The 16,761-nt window shown below is 45.1% G+C and overlaps 1 protein-coding gene across 2 annotated transcripts in view; it reads right to left on the bottom strand.

Annotated features, from left to right (window-relative positions):
* Nucleotides 1–1,109: 1,109 nt before the first annotated feature.
* ascc1 (activating signal cointegrator 1 complex subunit 1) overlaps nt 1,110–16,761 on the bottom strand; it is a 32,447-nt gene continuing 16,795 nt past the window's right edge. The window contains exons 9-10 of one of the 2 annotated variants that reach the window (XM_038960212.1): nt 14,536–14,674; nt 1,110–2,040 (exon numbers count right to left, since the gene is read on the bottom strand). In XM_038960212.1, the coding sequence (XP_038816140.1) occupies nt 14,558–14,674 (117 nt within the window). In that variant the 3' untranslated portion in view covers nt 1,110–2,040; nt 14,536–14,557. The remainder of the gene's footprint in view (nt 2,041–14,535; nt 14,675–16,761) is intronic. The other variant, XM_038960211.1, reaches the window with a different exon arrangement.

Genomic DNA, 16,761 nt, shown 5'->3' with positions numbered 1-16,761 from the left:
TCTCTATTCTCTCTGTCTCCCTCTCTATTCTCTGTCTCCCTCTCTATTCGCTGTCTCCCTCTCTATTCTCTCTGTCTCCCTCTCTATTCTCTGTCTCCCTCTCTATTCTCTCTGTCTCCCTCTCTATTCTCTCTGTCTCCCTCTCTATTCTCTCTGTCTCCCTCTCTATTCTCTGTCTCCCTCTCTATTCTCTGTCTCCCTCTCTATTCTCTCTGTCTCCCTCTCTATTCTCTGTCTCCCTCTCTATTCTCTCTGTCTCCCTCGCTCTCCCTTCTGTAGATAGAACCATCATTAAAGTCATCTAACCTCTGTGAGCATAATCAGTTTACACAAAGCACCAAGTCGAGGGCAGAAACACTTCATGTGAATAACACTGACTGACGACACACTTTAAAATGGAATCATCTACAAAATGTCAATACATTAAACCCACCATCCTATCTATAGTACTGAAGATGTGATGGTTAGCATGTCATAATATCCTAAATTAATTTAGTGCAACCTGCTTTGTTTTCTCTTATAAACACACATTGTCTATGAAAAGCCACACCTAACAACACGTGTTGAGTCCTGTCAACCAGCCAATTCATTATGAAAAGCCACACCTAACAACACGTGTTGAGTCCTGTCAACCAGCCAATTCATTATGAAAAGCCACACCTAACAACACGTGTTGAGTCCTGTCAACCAGCCAATTCATTATGAAAAGCCACACCTAACAACACGTGTTGAGTCCTGTCAACCAGCCAATTCATTATGAAAAGCCACACCTAACAACACGTGTTGAGTCCTGTCAACCAGCCAATTCATTATGAAAAGCCACACCTAACAACACGTGTTGAGTCCTGTCAACCAGCCAATTCATTATGAACAGCCACACCTAACACGTGTTGAGTCCTGTCAACCAGCCAATTCATTATGAAAAGCCACACCTAACACGTGTTGAGTCCTGTCAACCAGCCAATTCATTATGAAAAGCCACACCTAACAACACGTGTTGAGTCCTGTCAACCAGCCAATTCATTATGAAAAGCCACACCTAACAACACGTGTTGAGTCCTGTCAACCAGCCAATTCATTATGAAAAGATTAACATGCACACGTTTGAATAATTTGTCTGTTTATTAATAAAATATTTTTTACAGATTAATCCCATATCACAATAGTGGAACCTTATGTCAGAGGGAAAAATATCAAAACCAAATGTTAACCCAATGTGTCATTAACCCAATGTGTCAATAATCCAAAGTGTCATTAATCCAAAGTGTCATTAACCCAATGTGTCATTAACCCAATGTGTCATTAACCCAATGTGTCATTAACCCAATGTGTCATTAACCCAATGTGTCATTAACCCAATGTGTCATTAACCCAATGTGTCATTAATCCAATGTGTCTTTAATCAAATGTGTCATTAACCCAATGTGTCATTAATCCAATGTGTCATTAACCCAATGTGTCATTAACCCAATGTGTCAATAATCCAATGTGTCAATAATCCAATGTGTCATTAACCCAATGTGTCATTAACCCAATGTGTCAATAATCCAATGTGTCAATAATCCAATGTGTCATTAACCCAATGTGTCATTAACCCAATGTGTCAATAATCCAATGTGTCATTAACCCAATGTGTCAATAACCCAATGTGTCAATAATCCAATGTGTCATTAACCCAATGTGTCATTAACCCAATGTGTCATTAACCCAAAGTGTCATTAATATAATCACGTTGTTTTCAGGCCTTCAACTCCAGTTGAAATGTAAACACTTCAGGAAGACATGTTTTTAGCAGGAAGCACGTGACTGAGGGAGATGGAGCACGATGTCCCACGGAAATGAATGACAGCATTTTATGACACAATTCCATTGACATTTGATTGCCACTGGCATCTCCATGCCTGCAGCCAAGTCCATGGTGACAGGGACATCCTAGAGTTTCTGACATGTCCATCTTGTAACCCTGTCATTCATCTCTGCAGGTCCAGTCCACCTGGAAGCTTCATCGTTCACCTCTGACCTGCGAGACACAATCAACACCTGCTTGAACAAAACAGTAAAAGGTGTTGAGGAAACATTAATGGACTCAACATTAAAGTGGAACATTTCTTACTCACACATTCTAGCAACAATGGCTCTGAGTGACCTCCACAGCCAATGAGAAATGCATCAGTGGCAATGTTCCAAATGGCACCCTATTTCCTATATAGTGCACTACTTTTTACGCTATAGGCCCCGGTCAAAAGTAGTGCACTATAGAGGGGAATAGGTTGCCATTTTGGAGCGTAGCCTCAGTGACTCATAATGCTGCTGGGCTGCGGTGGAGAACCAACCAATGCTGGTAGAGTATTCTAGGCAGAGGGAGAATACTAAGTCTGACTGGAGAAAGTGTCTAATAAGTCCTCTTAACTGGCTTACTGGCTGCAAGTAGGGGTTACTCTAAATATGTAGATTTAATTCAATTGGATTCAAACTGGGTCACTCGGCTATTAAAAGTGCCAAGTTAGAGAGCAGAGGAGAGGAAGCCAGTCTGAAGTTACAGAGCAGAGGAGAGGAAGCCAGTCTGAAGTTACAGAGCAGAGGAGAGGAAGCCAGTCTGAAGTTACAGAGCAGAGGAGAGGAAGCCAGTCTGAAGTTACAGAGCAGAGGAGAGGAAGCCAGTCTGAAGTTACAGAGCAGAGGAGAGGAAGCCAGTCTGAAGTTACAGAGCAGAGGAAGCCAGTCTGAAGTTACAGAGCAGAGGAGAGGAAGCCAGTCTGAAGTTACAGAGCAGAGGAGAGGAAGCCAGTCTGAAGTTACAGAGCAGAGGAGAGGAAGCCAGTCTGAAGTTACAGAGCAGAGGAAGCCAGTCTGAAGTTACAGAGCAGAGGAAGCCAGTCTGAAGTTACAGAGCAGAGGAAGCCAGTCTGAAGTTACAGAGCAGAGGAGAGGAAGCCAGTCTGAAGTTACAGAGCAGAGGAGAGGAAGCCAGTCTGAAGTTGCAGAGGAGAGGAAGCCAGTCTGAAGTTACAGAGCAGAGGAAGCCAGTCTGAAGTTACTGAGGAGAGGAAGCCAGTCTGAAGTTACTGAGGAGAGGAAGCCAGTCTGAAGTTACAGAGCAGAGGAAGCCAGTCTGAAGTTACAGAGCAGAGGAGAGGAAGCCAGTCTGAAGTTACAGAGCAGAGGAGAGGAAGCCAGTCTGAAGTTACAGAGCAGAGGAGAGGAAGCCAGTCTGAAGTTACAGAGCAGAGGAGAGGAAGCCAGTCTGAAGTTACAGAGCAGAGGAGAGGAAGCCAGTCTGAAGTTACAAAGCAGAGGAAGCCAGTCTGAAGTTGCAGAGGAGAGGAAGCCAGTCTGAAGTTACAGAGCAGAGGAAGCCAGTCTGAAGTTACTGAGGAGAGGAAGCCAGTCTGAAGTTACTGAGGAGAGGAAGCCAGTCTGAAGTTACAGAGCAGAGGAAGCCAGTCTGAAGTTACAGAGCAGAGGAGAGGAAGCCAGTCTGAAGTTACAGAGCAGAGGAGAGGAAGCCAGTCTGAAGTTACAGAGCAGAGGAGAGGAAGCCAGTCTGAAGTTACAGAGCAGAGGAGAGGAAGCCAGTCTGAAGTTACAGAGCAGAGGAGAGGAAGCCAGTCTGAAGTTACAGAGCAGAGGAGAGGAAGCCAGTCTGAAGTTACAGAGCAGAGGAGAGGAAGCCAGTCTGAAGTTACAGAGCAGAGGAGAGGAAGCCAGTCTGAAGTTACAGAGCAGAGGAAGCCAGTCTGAAGTTACAGAGCAGAGGAAGCCAGTCTGAAGTTACAGAGCAGAGGAAGCCAGTCTGAAGTTACAGAGCAGAGGAGAGGAAGCCAGTCTGAAGTTACAGAGCAGAGGAGAGGAAGCCAGTCTGAAGTTACAAAGCAGAGGAAGCCAGTCTGAAGTTACAGAGCAGAGGAGAGGAAGCCAGTCTGAAGTTACAGAGCAGAGGAAGCCAGTCTGAAGTTACAGAGCAGAGGAAGCCAGTCTGAAGTTACAGAGCAGAGGAAGCCAGTCTGAAGTTACAGAGCAGAGGAAGCCAGTCTGAAGTTACAGAGCAGAGGAAGCCAGTCTGAAGTTACAGAGCAGAGGAAGCCAGTCTGAAGTTACAGAGCAGAGGAGAGGAAGCCAGTCTGAAGTTACAGAGCAGAGGAGAGGAAGCCAGTCTGAAGTTACAGTGCAGAGGAAGCCAGTCTGAAGTTACAGAGCAGAGCAGAGGAAGCCAGTCTGAAGTTACAGAGCAGAGCAGAGGAAGCCAGTCTGAAGTTACAGAGCAGAGGAAGCCAGTCTGAAGTTACAGAGCAGAGGAAGCCAGTCTGACGTTACAGAGCAGAGGAAGCCAGTCTGACGTTACAGAGGAGAGGAAGCCAGTCTGAAGTTACAGAGCAGAGGAAGCCAGTCTGAAGTTACAGAGCAGAGGAAGCCAGTCTGAAGTTACAGAGCAGAGGAAGCCAGTCTGAAGTTACAGAGCAGAGGAGAGGAAGCCAGTCTGAAGTGAGAGAGCAGAGGAGAGGAAGCCAACTTAACAACGGTGGGAAGCATTGGAGTCAACATGGGCCAGCATCCCTGTGGAACGCTTTCAACAACTTGTAGAGTCCATGCCCTGATGATTTGAGTCTGTTCTGAGGGCAAAATGGGGTGCAACTCAATATTAGGAAAGTGTTCCTGATGTTTTGTACACTCAATGTCGATAAGCCCTACAACTGTAAAGAAACATGGTTGTCTATTGTCTCTATAACTGTAAAGAAACATGGTTGTCTATTGTCTCTATAACTGTAAAGAAACATGGTTGTCTATTGTCTCTATAACTGTAAAGAAACATGGTTGTCTATTGTCTCTATAACTAAAGAAACATGGTTGTCTATTGTCTCTATAACTGTAAAGAAACATGGTTGTCTATTGTCTCTATAACTGTAAAGAAACATGGTTGTCTATTGTCTCTACAACTGTAAAGAAACATGGTTGTCTATTGTCTCTACAACTGTAAAGACACATGGTTCTTCTCTCTGTGTGGATAGACTACAGGGTAAACATGGTTATTCTCTCTCTGTGTGGATAGATTGCAGGGTAAACATGGTTATTCTCTCTCTGTGTGGATAGATTGCAGGGTAAACATGGTTCTTCTCTCTGTGTGGATAGATTGCAGGGTAAACATGGTTCTTCTCTCTCTGTGTGGATATATTGCAGGGTAAACATGGTTATTCTCTCTCTGTGTGGATAGATTGCAGGGTAAACATGGTTCTTCTCTCTGTGTGGATAGATTGCAGGGTAAACATGGTTCTTCTCTCTGTGTGGATAGATTGCAGGGTAAACATGGTTATTCTCTCTCTGTGTGGATAGATTGCAGGGTAAACATGGTTCTTCTCTCTCTGTGTGGATAGATTGCAGGGTAAACATGGTTCTCCTCTCTCTGTGTGGATAGATTGCAGGGTAAACATGGTTATTCTCTCTGTGTGGATAGATTGCAGGGTAAACATGGTTCTCCTCTCTCTGTGTGGATAGATTGCAGGGTAAACATGGTTCTTCTCTCTCTGTGTGGATAGATTGCAGGGTAAACATGGTTCTTCTCTCTGTGTGGATAGATTGCAGGGTAAACATGGTTCTTCTCTCTCTGTGTGGATAGATTGCAGGGTAAACATGGTTCTTCTCTCTCTGTGTGGATAGATTGCAGGGTAAACATGGTTCTTCTCTCTCTGTGTGGATAGATTGCAGGGTAAACATGGTTCTTCTCTCTGTGTGGATAGATTGCAGGGTAAACATGGTTCTTCTCTCTGTGTGGATAGATTGCAGGGTAAACATGGTTCTCCTCTCTCTGTGTGGATAGATTGCAGGGTAAACATGGTTCTTCTCTCTGTGTGGATAGATTGCAGGGTAAACATGGTTCTTCTCTCTCTGTGTGGATAGATTGCAGGGTAAACATGGTTCTTCTCTCTCTGTGTGGATAGATTGCAGGGTAAACATGGTTCTTCTCTCTGTGTGGATAGATTGCAGGGTAAACATGGTTCTTCTCTCTGTGTGGATAGATTGCAGGGTAAACATGGTTCTTCTCTCTGTGTGGATAGATTGCAGGGTAAACATGGTTCTTCTCTCTCTGTGTGGATAGATTGCAGGGTAAACATGGTTCTTCTCTCTCTGTGTGGATAGATTGCAGGGTAAACATGGTTCTTCTCTCTGTGTGGATAGATTGCAGGGTAAACATGGTTCTTCTCTCTGTGTGGATAGATTGCAGGGTAAACATGGTTCTTCTCTCTGTGTGGATAGATTGCAGGGTAAACATGGTTCTTCTCTCTCTGTGTGGATAGATTGCAGGGTAAACATGGTTCTTCTCTCTGTGTGGATAGATTGCAGGGTAAACATGGTTCTTCTCTCTCTGTGTGGATAGATTGCAGGGTAAACATGGTTCTTCTCTCTCTGTGTGGATAGATTGCAGGGTAAACATGGTTCTTCTCTCTGTGTGGATAGATTGCAGGGTAAACATGGTTCTTCTCTCTCTGTGTGGATAGATTGCAGGGTAAACATGGTTCTTCTCTCTCTGTGTGGATAGATTGCAGGGTAAACATGGTTCTTCTCTCTCTGTGTGGATAGATTGCAGGGTAAACATGGTTCTTCTCTCTCTGTGTGGATAGATTGCAGGGTAAACATGGTTCTTCTCTCTGTGTGGATAGATTGCAGGGTAAACATGGTTCTTCTCTCTGTGTGGATAGATTGCAGGGTAAACATGGTTCTTCTCTCTGTGTGGATAGATTGCAGGGTAAACATGGTTCTTCTCTCTCTGTGTGGATAGATTGCAGGGTAAACATGGTTCTTCTCTCTGTGTGGATAGATTGCAGGGTAAACATGGTTCTTCTCTCTCTGTGTGGATAGATTGCAGGGTAAACATGGTTCTTCTCTCTCTGTGTGGATAGATTGCAGGGTAAACATGGTTCTTCTCTCTGTGTGGATAGATTGCAGGGTAAACATGGTTCTTCTCTCTGTGTGGATAGATTGCAGGGTAAACATGGTTCTTCTCTCTGTGTGGATAGATTGCAGGGTAAACATGGTTCTTCTCTCTCTGTGTGGATAGATTGCAGGGTAAACATGGTTCTTCTCTCTCTGTGTGGATAGATTGCAGGGTAAACATGGTTATTCTCAGCAGGGCCCCTCCAGACTCACTCAGCATGTCATCTGCCTGCCTCAGCTACCTCTCTGAGTGTGTGTGTGTGCGTGGTCTGTTTCTCTCTCTCTGTCTGTCTTTCTGTTTGCATCGACTGTCCATCACATCAGGGTATCTCTCTGGGCTTTTTAACGACACTGATTGGTTAGAGATGTAATTGAGTGTCTCCTAGCTGAATGTCACATAAAACACATCAAAACAACAAATCGCTGAACGGAGAGGAGGAAGATGTCCTGTGTCATATTCCACAGGTAATGATATCTAACAAACGAGACATTTCCCTTCACGACAGCAGCAGCTGTCGTTGCCGTGTGCCTGTCTGGCACTTTGAGAAACCATCTAACAATCTATCCACAGAGCTTTACAAATATGCTTTAACGTTTAACAGTCCAACAATAGAAAACAAACACATCTCATCATTTAAGCAGGTTAATGTTACGTTACCACCTGACAGAGGTATGACACACAACCAAAACCATGTCTGTCTGTCTGTGTGTAAAATCTGTGGTTTTCAATTAACCTGACGCCATTACCAGTTTAAAGGTAGGACCGACCACTTAATGGAAAAAGTTCCTCTGACCTTAAAAATGGATTAACGGCTAAATCAATTTCCTGTGTGCTGCTCCAGCCACTTGAAGCATGTAACTAACTGTATCTGCACTTCTCAAAGGTCAAACGTCTTTCAAATGTCTTCTGCCTTTTCCTTTCCTACACGCTTCAAGTTAAAACCAATTCTACACATTTTTCAAATGAGATACGGGAACTTTCTATGTACAATGTCAGAAAATGTACAGGATGGTTTTGAATGACAACATCGTAAACATTTGGGAATTAAAAGCCAGAAGGAATCTCAGTGGATTGGCCGACTTCATTGTGTGGATGAGAATAACACGCTACTTCTCCTAACTTGGTATGAAATTAAATATGTCAGTTGGGTAATATAACAATATTTAGATTGTCTTGTTTCTCTTTGAATGTCCCAAAAACACTAACTTCAGAAACTAAAATAGATTGAATACTTGTTAGAATTTGATGAAGACATTATTATAATGGATTTGTCATTCTAAATGAAAATCAGAAGAAGGGGATTTAATCTTTGATAGTTTAGTGCAATATTTGTAATTATCCTTAGTCTTATAGAAGGATAGGTGATTGATTTGCCCACATCACTATTTTCAATAATCCATTGGTTTCTTTTTGCTCTACTCAGCAGAAATGGAGAGCTGTCAACGGAGGGAGGAAGATTCCTCATCCCCTGGGGAAAGAAAAGGCTGTTTTCTCCCCATCAGCAGATCTGTTGACGTCTGTCCTGATAGACATGACCTGTAGGAACTAGACGTTACTCCACGGACGCTGATACAGCAGGAAATAGACATTTCTCCATTGGAGGCAGATATAGCATCAGGGATGCTTTAGGTGAAACCCCAAGCACAAAGAAACATATTTATGCTCTAATACTACATGTAATAATAATAATAATAATACGAAATAGTTAATGAATGATTTATTCTGATTAGTTTTGAATGAAAACACTACAACAAAGATAGTCAACACCTCAAGAGAAACAGAGAGAGAGACAGAGACAGAGACAGAGAGAGAGATGTGGTCTACGCTGTAGTGTCCTGACATGTGGTCTACACTGTAGTGTCCTGACTCCTGACATGTGGTCTACGCTGTAGTGTCCTGACTCCTGACATGTGGTCTACGCTGTAGTGTCCTGACTCCTGACATGTGGTCTACGCTGTAGTGTCCTGACATGTGGTCTACGCTGTAGTGTCCTGACTCCTGACATGTGGTCTACGCTGTAGTGTCCTGACTCCTGACATGTGGTCTACGCTGTAGTGTCCTGACTCCTGACATGTGGTCTACACTGTAGTGTCCTGACTCCTGACATGTGGTCTACACTGTAGTGTCCTGACATGTGGTCTACGCTGTAGTGTCCTGACATGTGGTCTACGCTGTAGTGTCCTGACATGTGGTCTACGCTGTAGTGTCCTGACTCCTGACATGTGGTCTACGCTGTAGTGTCCTGACATGTGGTCTACGCTGTAGTGTCCTGACATGTGGTCTACACTGTAGTGTCCTGACTCCTGACATGTGGTCTACGCTGTAGTGTCCTGACTCCTGACATGTGGTCTACGCTGTAGTGTCCTGACATGTGGTCTACGCTGTAGTGTCCTGACATGTGGTCTACACTGTAGTGTCCTGACATGTGTAGTGTCCTGACTCCTGACATGTGGTCTACGCTGTAGTGTCCTGACATGTGGTCTACGCTGTAGTGTCCTGACTCCTGACATGTGGTCTACACTGTAGTGTCCTGACATGTGGTCTACGCTGTAGTGTCCTGACATGTGGTCTACGCTGTAGTGTCCTGACTCCTGACATGTGGTCTACGCTGTAGTGTCCTGACATGTGGTCTACGCTGTAGTGTCCTGACTCCTGACATGTGGTCTACACTGTAGTGTCCTGACTCCTGACATGTGGTCTACACTGTAGTGTCCTGACATGTGGTCTACGCTGTAGTGTCCTGACATGTGGTCTACGCTGTAGTGTCCTGACATGTGGTCTACACTGTAGTGTCCTGACTCCTGACATGTGGTCTACACTGTAGTGTCCTGACTCCTGACATGTGGTCTACACTGTAGTGTCCTGACTCCTGACATGTGGTCTACACTGTAGTGTCCTGACTCCTGACATGTGGTCTACACTGTAGTGTCCTGACATGTGGTCTACACTGTAGTGTCCTGACATGTGGTCTACACTGTAGTGTCCTGACATGTGGTCTACACTGTAGTGTCCTGACATGTGGTCTACACTGTAGTGTCCTGACATGTGGTCTACACTGTAGTGTCCTGACATGTGGTCTACACTGTAGTGTCCTGACTCCTGACATGTGGTCTACGCTGTAGTGTCCTGACTCCTGACATGTGTAGTGTCCTGACATGTGGTCTACACTGTAGTGTCCTGACATGTGGTCTACACTGTAGTGTCCTGACATGTGTAGTGTCCTGACTCCTGACATGTGGTCTACGCTGTAGTGTCCTGACATGTGGTCTACGCTGTAGTGTCCTGACTCCTGACATGAGGTCTACACTGTAGTGTCCTGACATGTGGTCTATCTACACTGTAGTGTCCTGACATGTGTAGTGTCCTGACATGTGGTCTACGCTGTAGTGTCCTGACTCCTGACATGTGGTCTACACTGTAGTGTCCTGACATGTGGTCTACGCTGTAGTGTCCTGACTCCTGACATGTGGTCTACGCTGTAGTGTCCTGACTCCTGACATGTGGTCTACGCTGTAGTGTCCTGACTCCTGACATGTGGTCTACACTGTAGTGTCCTGACATGTGGTCTACGCTGTAGTGTCCTGACTCCTGACATGTGGTCTACACTGTAGTGTCCTGACTCCTGACATGTGGTCTACGCCGTAGTGTCCTGACATGTGGTCTACGCCGTAGTGTCCTGACTCCTGACATGTGTAGTGTCCTGACTCCTGACATGTGGTCTACGCTGTAGTGTCCTGACTCCTGACATGTGGTCTACGCCGTAGTGTCCTGACATGTGGTCTACGCTGTAGTGTCCTGACATGTGGTCTACGCTGTAGTGTCCTGACATGTGGTCTACGCTGTAGTGTCCTGACTCCTGACATGTGTAGTGTCCTGACTCCTGACATGTGGTCTACACTGTAGTGTCCTGACTCCTGACATGTGGTCTACGCTGTAGTGTCCTGACATGTGGTCTACGCTGTAGTGTCCTGACTCCTGACATGTGTAGTGTCCTGACTCCTGACATGTGGTCTACGCTGTAGTGTCCTGACATGTGGTCTACGCTGTAGTGTCCTGACATGTGGTCTACGCTGTAGTGTCCTGACATGTGGTCTACGCTGTAGTGTCCTGACATGTGGTCTACGCTGTAGTGTCCTGACATGTGGTCTACGCTGTAGTGTCCTGACATGTGGTCTACGCTGTAGTGTCCTGACATGTGGTCTACGCTGTAGTGTCCTGACATGTGGTCTACGCTGTAGTGTCCTGACATGTGGTCTACGCTGTAGTGTCCTGACATGTGGTCTACGCTGTAGTGTCCTGACATGTGGTCTACGCTGTAGTGTCCTGACATGTGGTCTACGCTGTAGTGTCCTGACATGTGGTCTACGCTGTAGTGTCCTGACATGTGGTCTAGTCATTCCTGGAAACCTTTGCCCAGCACACTACATCCTGAATGACATCTCTCTCTGCCAAAAGAGTGTTGCAGTCCTGAACGATTTAATGAACCTGCAAATCAGGCCCTTTCCCCGTCCCTGTATTTACTAGGAGGGTATTAGGGATGTTTCCAACAACGAATAAGCCAAGCTCTTGACGGTTTACCTGAGCCTGCGGTTTTCATTTCTCCCTTCCTGACAGTAACAAGCCTTAAAACTAGATGAGTCATTTGCTGCTTTTGTCAATACACCGTGGCATTTTCTACTGTCTGTCTACATGACACTGAGATCATTCTCTCTGTCTCTGTCAGTCAGTCAGTCTCAGGAGATAGGCAATGGCTGATTAGGCCATGACTTCGGTCCCAAATGGCACCCTATGGGCCCTGGTCAAAAGAAGTGCACTATATAGGGAATAGAGTGCCAAACAGTGCATTTGGAAAGTATTCAGACCCCTTGACTTTTTCCACATTTTGTTACGTTACAGCCTTATTCTTAAATTGATAAAATGATGTATTTTCCTCATCAAACAACACACAATACCCCATAATGACATCACAATATCCCATAATGACATCACATTACCCCATAATGACAAAGCGAAAACAGGTTTTTAGAAATTCTTGCAAATTGATATATAAACCCCCCCAGAAATACATTATTTACATAAGTATTCAGACTCTTTGCTATGAGACTCAAAATGGAGCTCAGGTGCATCCTGTTTCCATTGATCATCCTTGGAGATGTTTTAACAACTTGATTGGAGTCCACCTGTGGTAAATTCAATTGATTGGACATGATTTGGAAAGGCACACAACCTGTCTATATAAAAGGTCCCATAGTTGACAGTGCATGTCAGAGCAAAAACCAAGCCATGAGGTCGAAGAAATTGTCCTTAGAGCTCCGAGACAGGATTTTGACAAGGCACAGATCTGGGGAAGGGTAGCACATTTTTTCTGCAGCATTGAAAGTCCAAGAACACAGTGGCCTCCTTCATTCTTAAATTGAAGAAGTTTGGAACCACCAAGACTCGTCCTAGAGCTGGCCGATGGTCACTCTGACATCTCCTCTGTGGAGATGGGAGAATCTTCCAGAAGGACAACCATCTCTGCAGCACTCCACCAATCAGGTCTTTATGGTAGAGTGGCCAGACGGAAGCCACTCCTCAGTAAAAGGAACCTAAAGACTCTCAGACCATGAGAAACAAGATTCTCTGGTCTGATGAAACCAAGATTGAACTCATTGGCCTGAATGCCAGGCATCAAGTCTGAAGGAAACCTGGCACCATCCCTACGGTGAAGCATGGTGGTGGCAGCATCATGCTGTGGGGATGTTTTTCAGCGGCAGAGACTGGGAGACTAGTCAGGATCGAGGGAAAGATGAACAGAGCAAAGTACAGAGAGATCCTTGATGAAAACCTGCTCCAGAGCGCTCAGGACCTCAGACTGGTGTGAAGGTTCACCTTCCAACAGGACAACGACTCTAAGCACACAGCCAAGACAACGCAGGAGTGGCTTCGGGACAAGTCTCTGAATGTCCTTGAGTGGCCCAGCCAGAGCCCGGGCTTGAACCCGATCGAACATCTCTGGAGAGACCTGTAAATAGCTGCGCAGCGATACTCCCCATCCAACCTGACAGAGCTTGAGAGAATCTGCAGAGGAGAATGGGAGAAACTCCCCAAATACAGGTGTGCCAAGTCTGTAGCATCATACCTAAGAAGAGTCGAGGCTGTAATCGCTGCCAAAGGTGCTACAACAAAGTACTGAGTAAAGGGTCTGAATACTTAAGTAATTGTGATAGTTCTGTTTATTTATTTTTTATAAAATTTGCTAACATTTCTAAAAACCGGTTTTTGGTTTGTCATTATGGGGTATTGTGTGTAGATTGTTGAGGGAAAAAAACAATTAACTCCATTTTAGAATAAGGCTGTAACGTAACCATCTGTGGGAAAAGGGTACTTTCTGAATGTTTCTCTTCTGTCTCGGAGGCGTCTGTGTGCCAAGGAGGAGGGTTGAACAGATACATTCTATAGACACAACACAGTGTCACAATCAATGTTCTGATGCTCGGCAGGATGGCTGTGTTGGCTGGGGGCAGTTACATAACCCTGTCTAATCGTTGCTGTTGACAAGACTCCAGGAAGAAGGACAAATGTCTGTCTGTGTGTGTGTGTGTGTGTGTGTGTGTGTGTGTGTGTGTGTGTGTGTGTGTGTGTGTGTGTGTGTGTGTGTGTGTGTGTGTGTGTGTGTGTGTGTGTGTGTGTGTGTGTGTGTGTGTGTGTGTGTGTGTGTGTGTGTGTCTGTGTGTGTGCGTTAGCTGCTACAGTATGCTAGTAATGAGTGTCTTTGAGCTGACAGACAAAGCTAGCCAAGTGCACTCGGTGGTAGTTATTGCCCTCCTGCATGGCATGCCAAGCAAGCAGCGGGCAGCAGAACATCTCTCTGAGGGCAGGACAGGGGGAAGTGAATGTAGCTGAGCTGAGCAGACTGTGACAGCAGTACAGACAAACAGACAAGGGCAAGACAGGGAGACAGACAACATCACTGACAGGGGAGTGACAGACAACAGCACTGACAGGGGAGTGACAGACAACAGCACTGACAGGGGAGTGACAGACAACAGCACTGACAGGGGGGTGACAGACAACAGCACTGACAGGGGAGTGACAGACAACAGCACTGACAGGGGAGTGACAGACAACAGCACTGACAGGGGAGTGACAGACAACAGCACTGACAGGGGAGTGACAGACAACAGCACTGACGGGGGAGTGACAGACAACAGCACTGACGGGGGAGTGACAGACAACAGTACTGACAGGGGAGTGACAGACAACAGTACTGACAGGGGAGTGACAGACAACAGTGTCACTGCCGCTCAAAATGACTGCACACCACACACACACACACACAGAGAAGGGAGAATGCTCCCTGTCTCCTCTACAGTATAATAAAGCCTGATAGAGCCATCTGCTGGCCAACAGTAGAGTGCTCCGATGTCCTGCCTGAAGAGGGATTTACGCTTCTGATATTTGAGGAAATTAACCATATTTTCTGAGATTTACCTCATCTGTCAAACAACTGTCAAAAAAAGTTGTAAATGACTGAAAACTGACCACTTAAAATGTGCAACAATTGACAGTAAAGGTAATCAGTGTAAAAACCACTGCTGTGTTCTCCCTCTCAAGCTCCACTGTACCTGAGTGAAGGGGGAGAGGTGGTCAGGAGAAGTTCAGAAGGCCAGCGGAGGTGTAGAAGCCGGTGCTGTCGGTAGAATACCTCTGGGAAATCTGGACAGCATTCAGGTCAAACCCCCCAAAATGGTACGACCCAAAACTCTACGTTAAGAACAAGACAAGAGAGTTAGAACAGTACTGTCAATCTGAGTGGTATAGTGTGTCCCAAATGACACCATGTTCCCTATATAGAGCACTACTTTTGACCAGAAGAAGTGCACTAGATAGTGAATAGGGTGCCATTTGCGACACACACTGGGAAACCACTACTAACATTGTTATGTGAATCTCCTGTTTACACTTGAAGTAGTGCTACATGTCCGTGTTGTGAACTGGAACAGAGTTTCGATGGAGGTTCTGGTTATATAGATACAACTACAGGATAACAAAAAAATGACTCTGCTTAAATTCCACTCCACGACCATCAACAGAATGACAAAACTATGAGCGCTCTCTCTCTCAAAGATGGTGTTACTGTGGTTACTAGGGGCTTCCGAGTGGCGCAGCGGTCTAAGGCACTGCATCTTCAGTGCTAGAGGCATCACTACAGACACCCTGGTTCGATTCCAGGCTGTATCACAACCGGCTGTGATTGGGAGTCTCATAAGGCGGCGCGTAATTGGCCCAGCGTCGTCCGGGTTTGGCCGGTGTAGGCCGTCATTGTAAATAAGATTTGGTTCTTAACTGACTGGCCTGGTTAAATAAAAGGTGAAACATTAATATTTATTTTTTAATAAACTTCCAAAGGAACACATGGTAGAGAGACTCTCCAGAGACATTCTTATCATGTTGCCCTTCAAATGGTGCCCGATTTCTATAGAGCCTGGTTAAAAGTAGTGCACTATATAGTGACCAGGGCCCATAGGGATTTGGTTAAAAGTAGTGCACTATATAGTGACCAGGGTCCATAGGGTTCTGGTTAAAAGTAGTGCGCTATATAGTGACCAGGGACTATAGGGATCTGGTTAAAAGTAGTGCACTATATAGTGACCAGGGTCTATAGGGTTCTGGTTAAAAGTAGTGCACTATATAGTGACCAGGGCCCATAGGGTTCTGGTTAAAAGTAGTGCACTATATAGTGATCAGGGTCTATAGGGATCTGGTTAAAAGTAGTGCACTATATAGTGACCAGGGTCTATAGGGTTCTGGTTAAAAGTAGTGCACTATATAGTGACCAGGGCCCATAGGGTTCTGGTTAAAAGTAGTGCACTATATAGTGATCAGGGTCTATAGGGATCTGGTTAAAAGTAGTGCACTATATAGTGACCAGGGTCCATAGGGATCTGGTTAAAAGTAGTGCACTATATAGTGACCAGGGTCCATAGGGATCTGGTTAAAAGTAGTGCACTATATAGTGACCAGGGTCTATAGGGTTCTGGTTAAAAGTAGTGCACTATATAGTGACTAGGGTCTATAGGGTTCTGGTTAAAGGTCGTGCACTATATAGTGACCAGGGCCTATAGGGATCTGGTTAAAAGTAGTGCACTATATAGTGACCAGGGTCTATAGGGTTCTGGTTAAAAGTAGTGCACTATAAGTGACCAGGGTCTATAGGAATCTGGTTAAAAGTAGTGAACTATATAGTGACCAGGGTCTATAGGAATCTGGTTAAAAGTAGTGCACTATATAGTGACCAGGGCCCATAGGGTTCTGGTTAAAAGTAGTGCACTATATAGTGACCAGGGTCTTTAGGGATCTGGTTAAAAGTAGTGCACTATATAGTGACCAGGGTCTTTAGGGATCTGGTTAAAAGTAGTGCACTATATAGTGACCAGGGCCCATAGGGTTCTGGTTAAAAGTAGTGCACTATATAGTGATCAGGGTCTATAGGGATCTGGTTAAAAGTAGTGCACTATATAGTGACCAGGGTCCATAGGGATCTGGTTAAAAGTAGTGCACTATATAGTGACCAGGGTCCATAGGGATCTGGTTAAAAGTAGTGCACTATATAGTGACCAGGGTCTATAGGGTTCTGGTTAAAAGTAGTGCACTATATAGTGACTAGGGTCTATAGGGTTCTGGTTAAAGGTCGTGCACTATATAGTGACCAGGGCCTATAGGGATCTGGTTAAAAGTAGTGCACTATATAGTGACCAGGGTCTATAGGGTTCTGGTTAAAAGTAGTGCACTATAAGTGACCAGGGTCTATAGGAATCTGGTTAAAAGTAGTGAACTATATAGTGACCAGG

The sequence above is a fragment of the Salvelinus namaycush genome, chromosome 22 (genome assembly GCF_016432855.1).
Source record: "Salvelinus namaycush isolate Seneca chromosome 22, SaNama_1.0, whole genome shotgun sequence".
NCBI classification, from domain to species: domain Eukaryota; kingdom Metazoa; phylum Chordata; class Actinopteri; order Salmoniformes; family Salmonidae; genus Salvelinus; species Salvelinus namaycush.
Note: the sequence above shows the minus strand (reverse complement) of the source record. Positions and strands in the feature narration are given on the sequence as shown.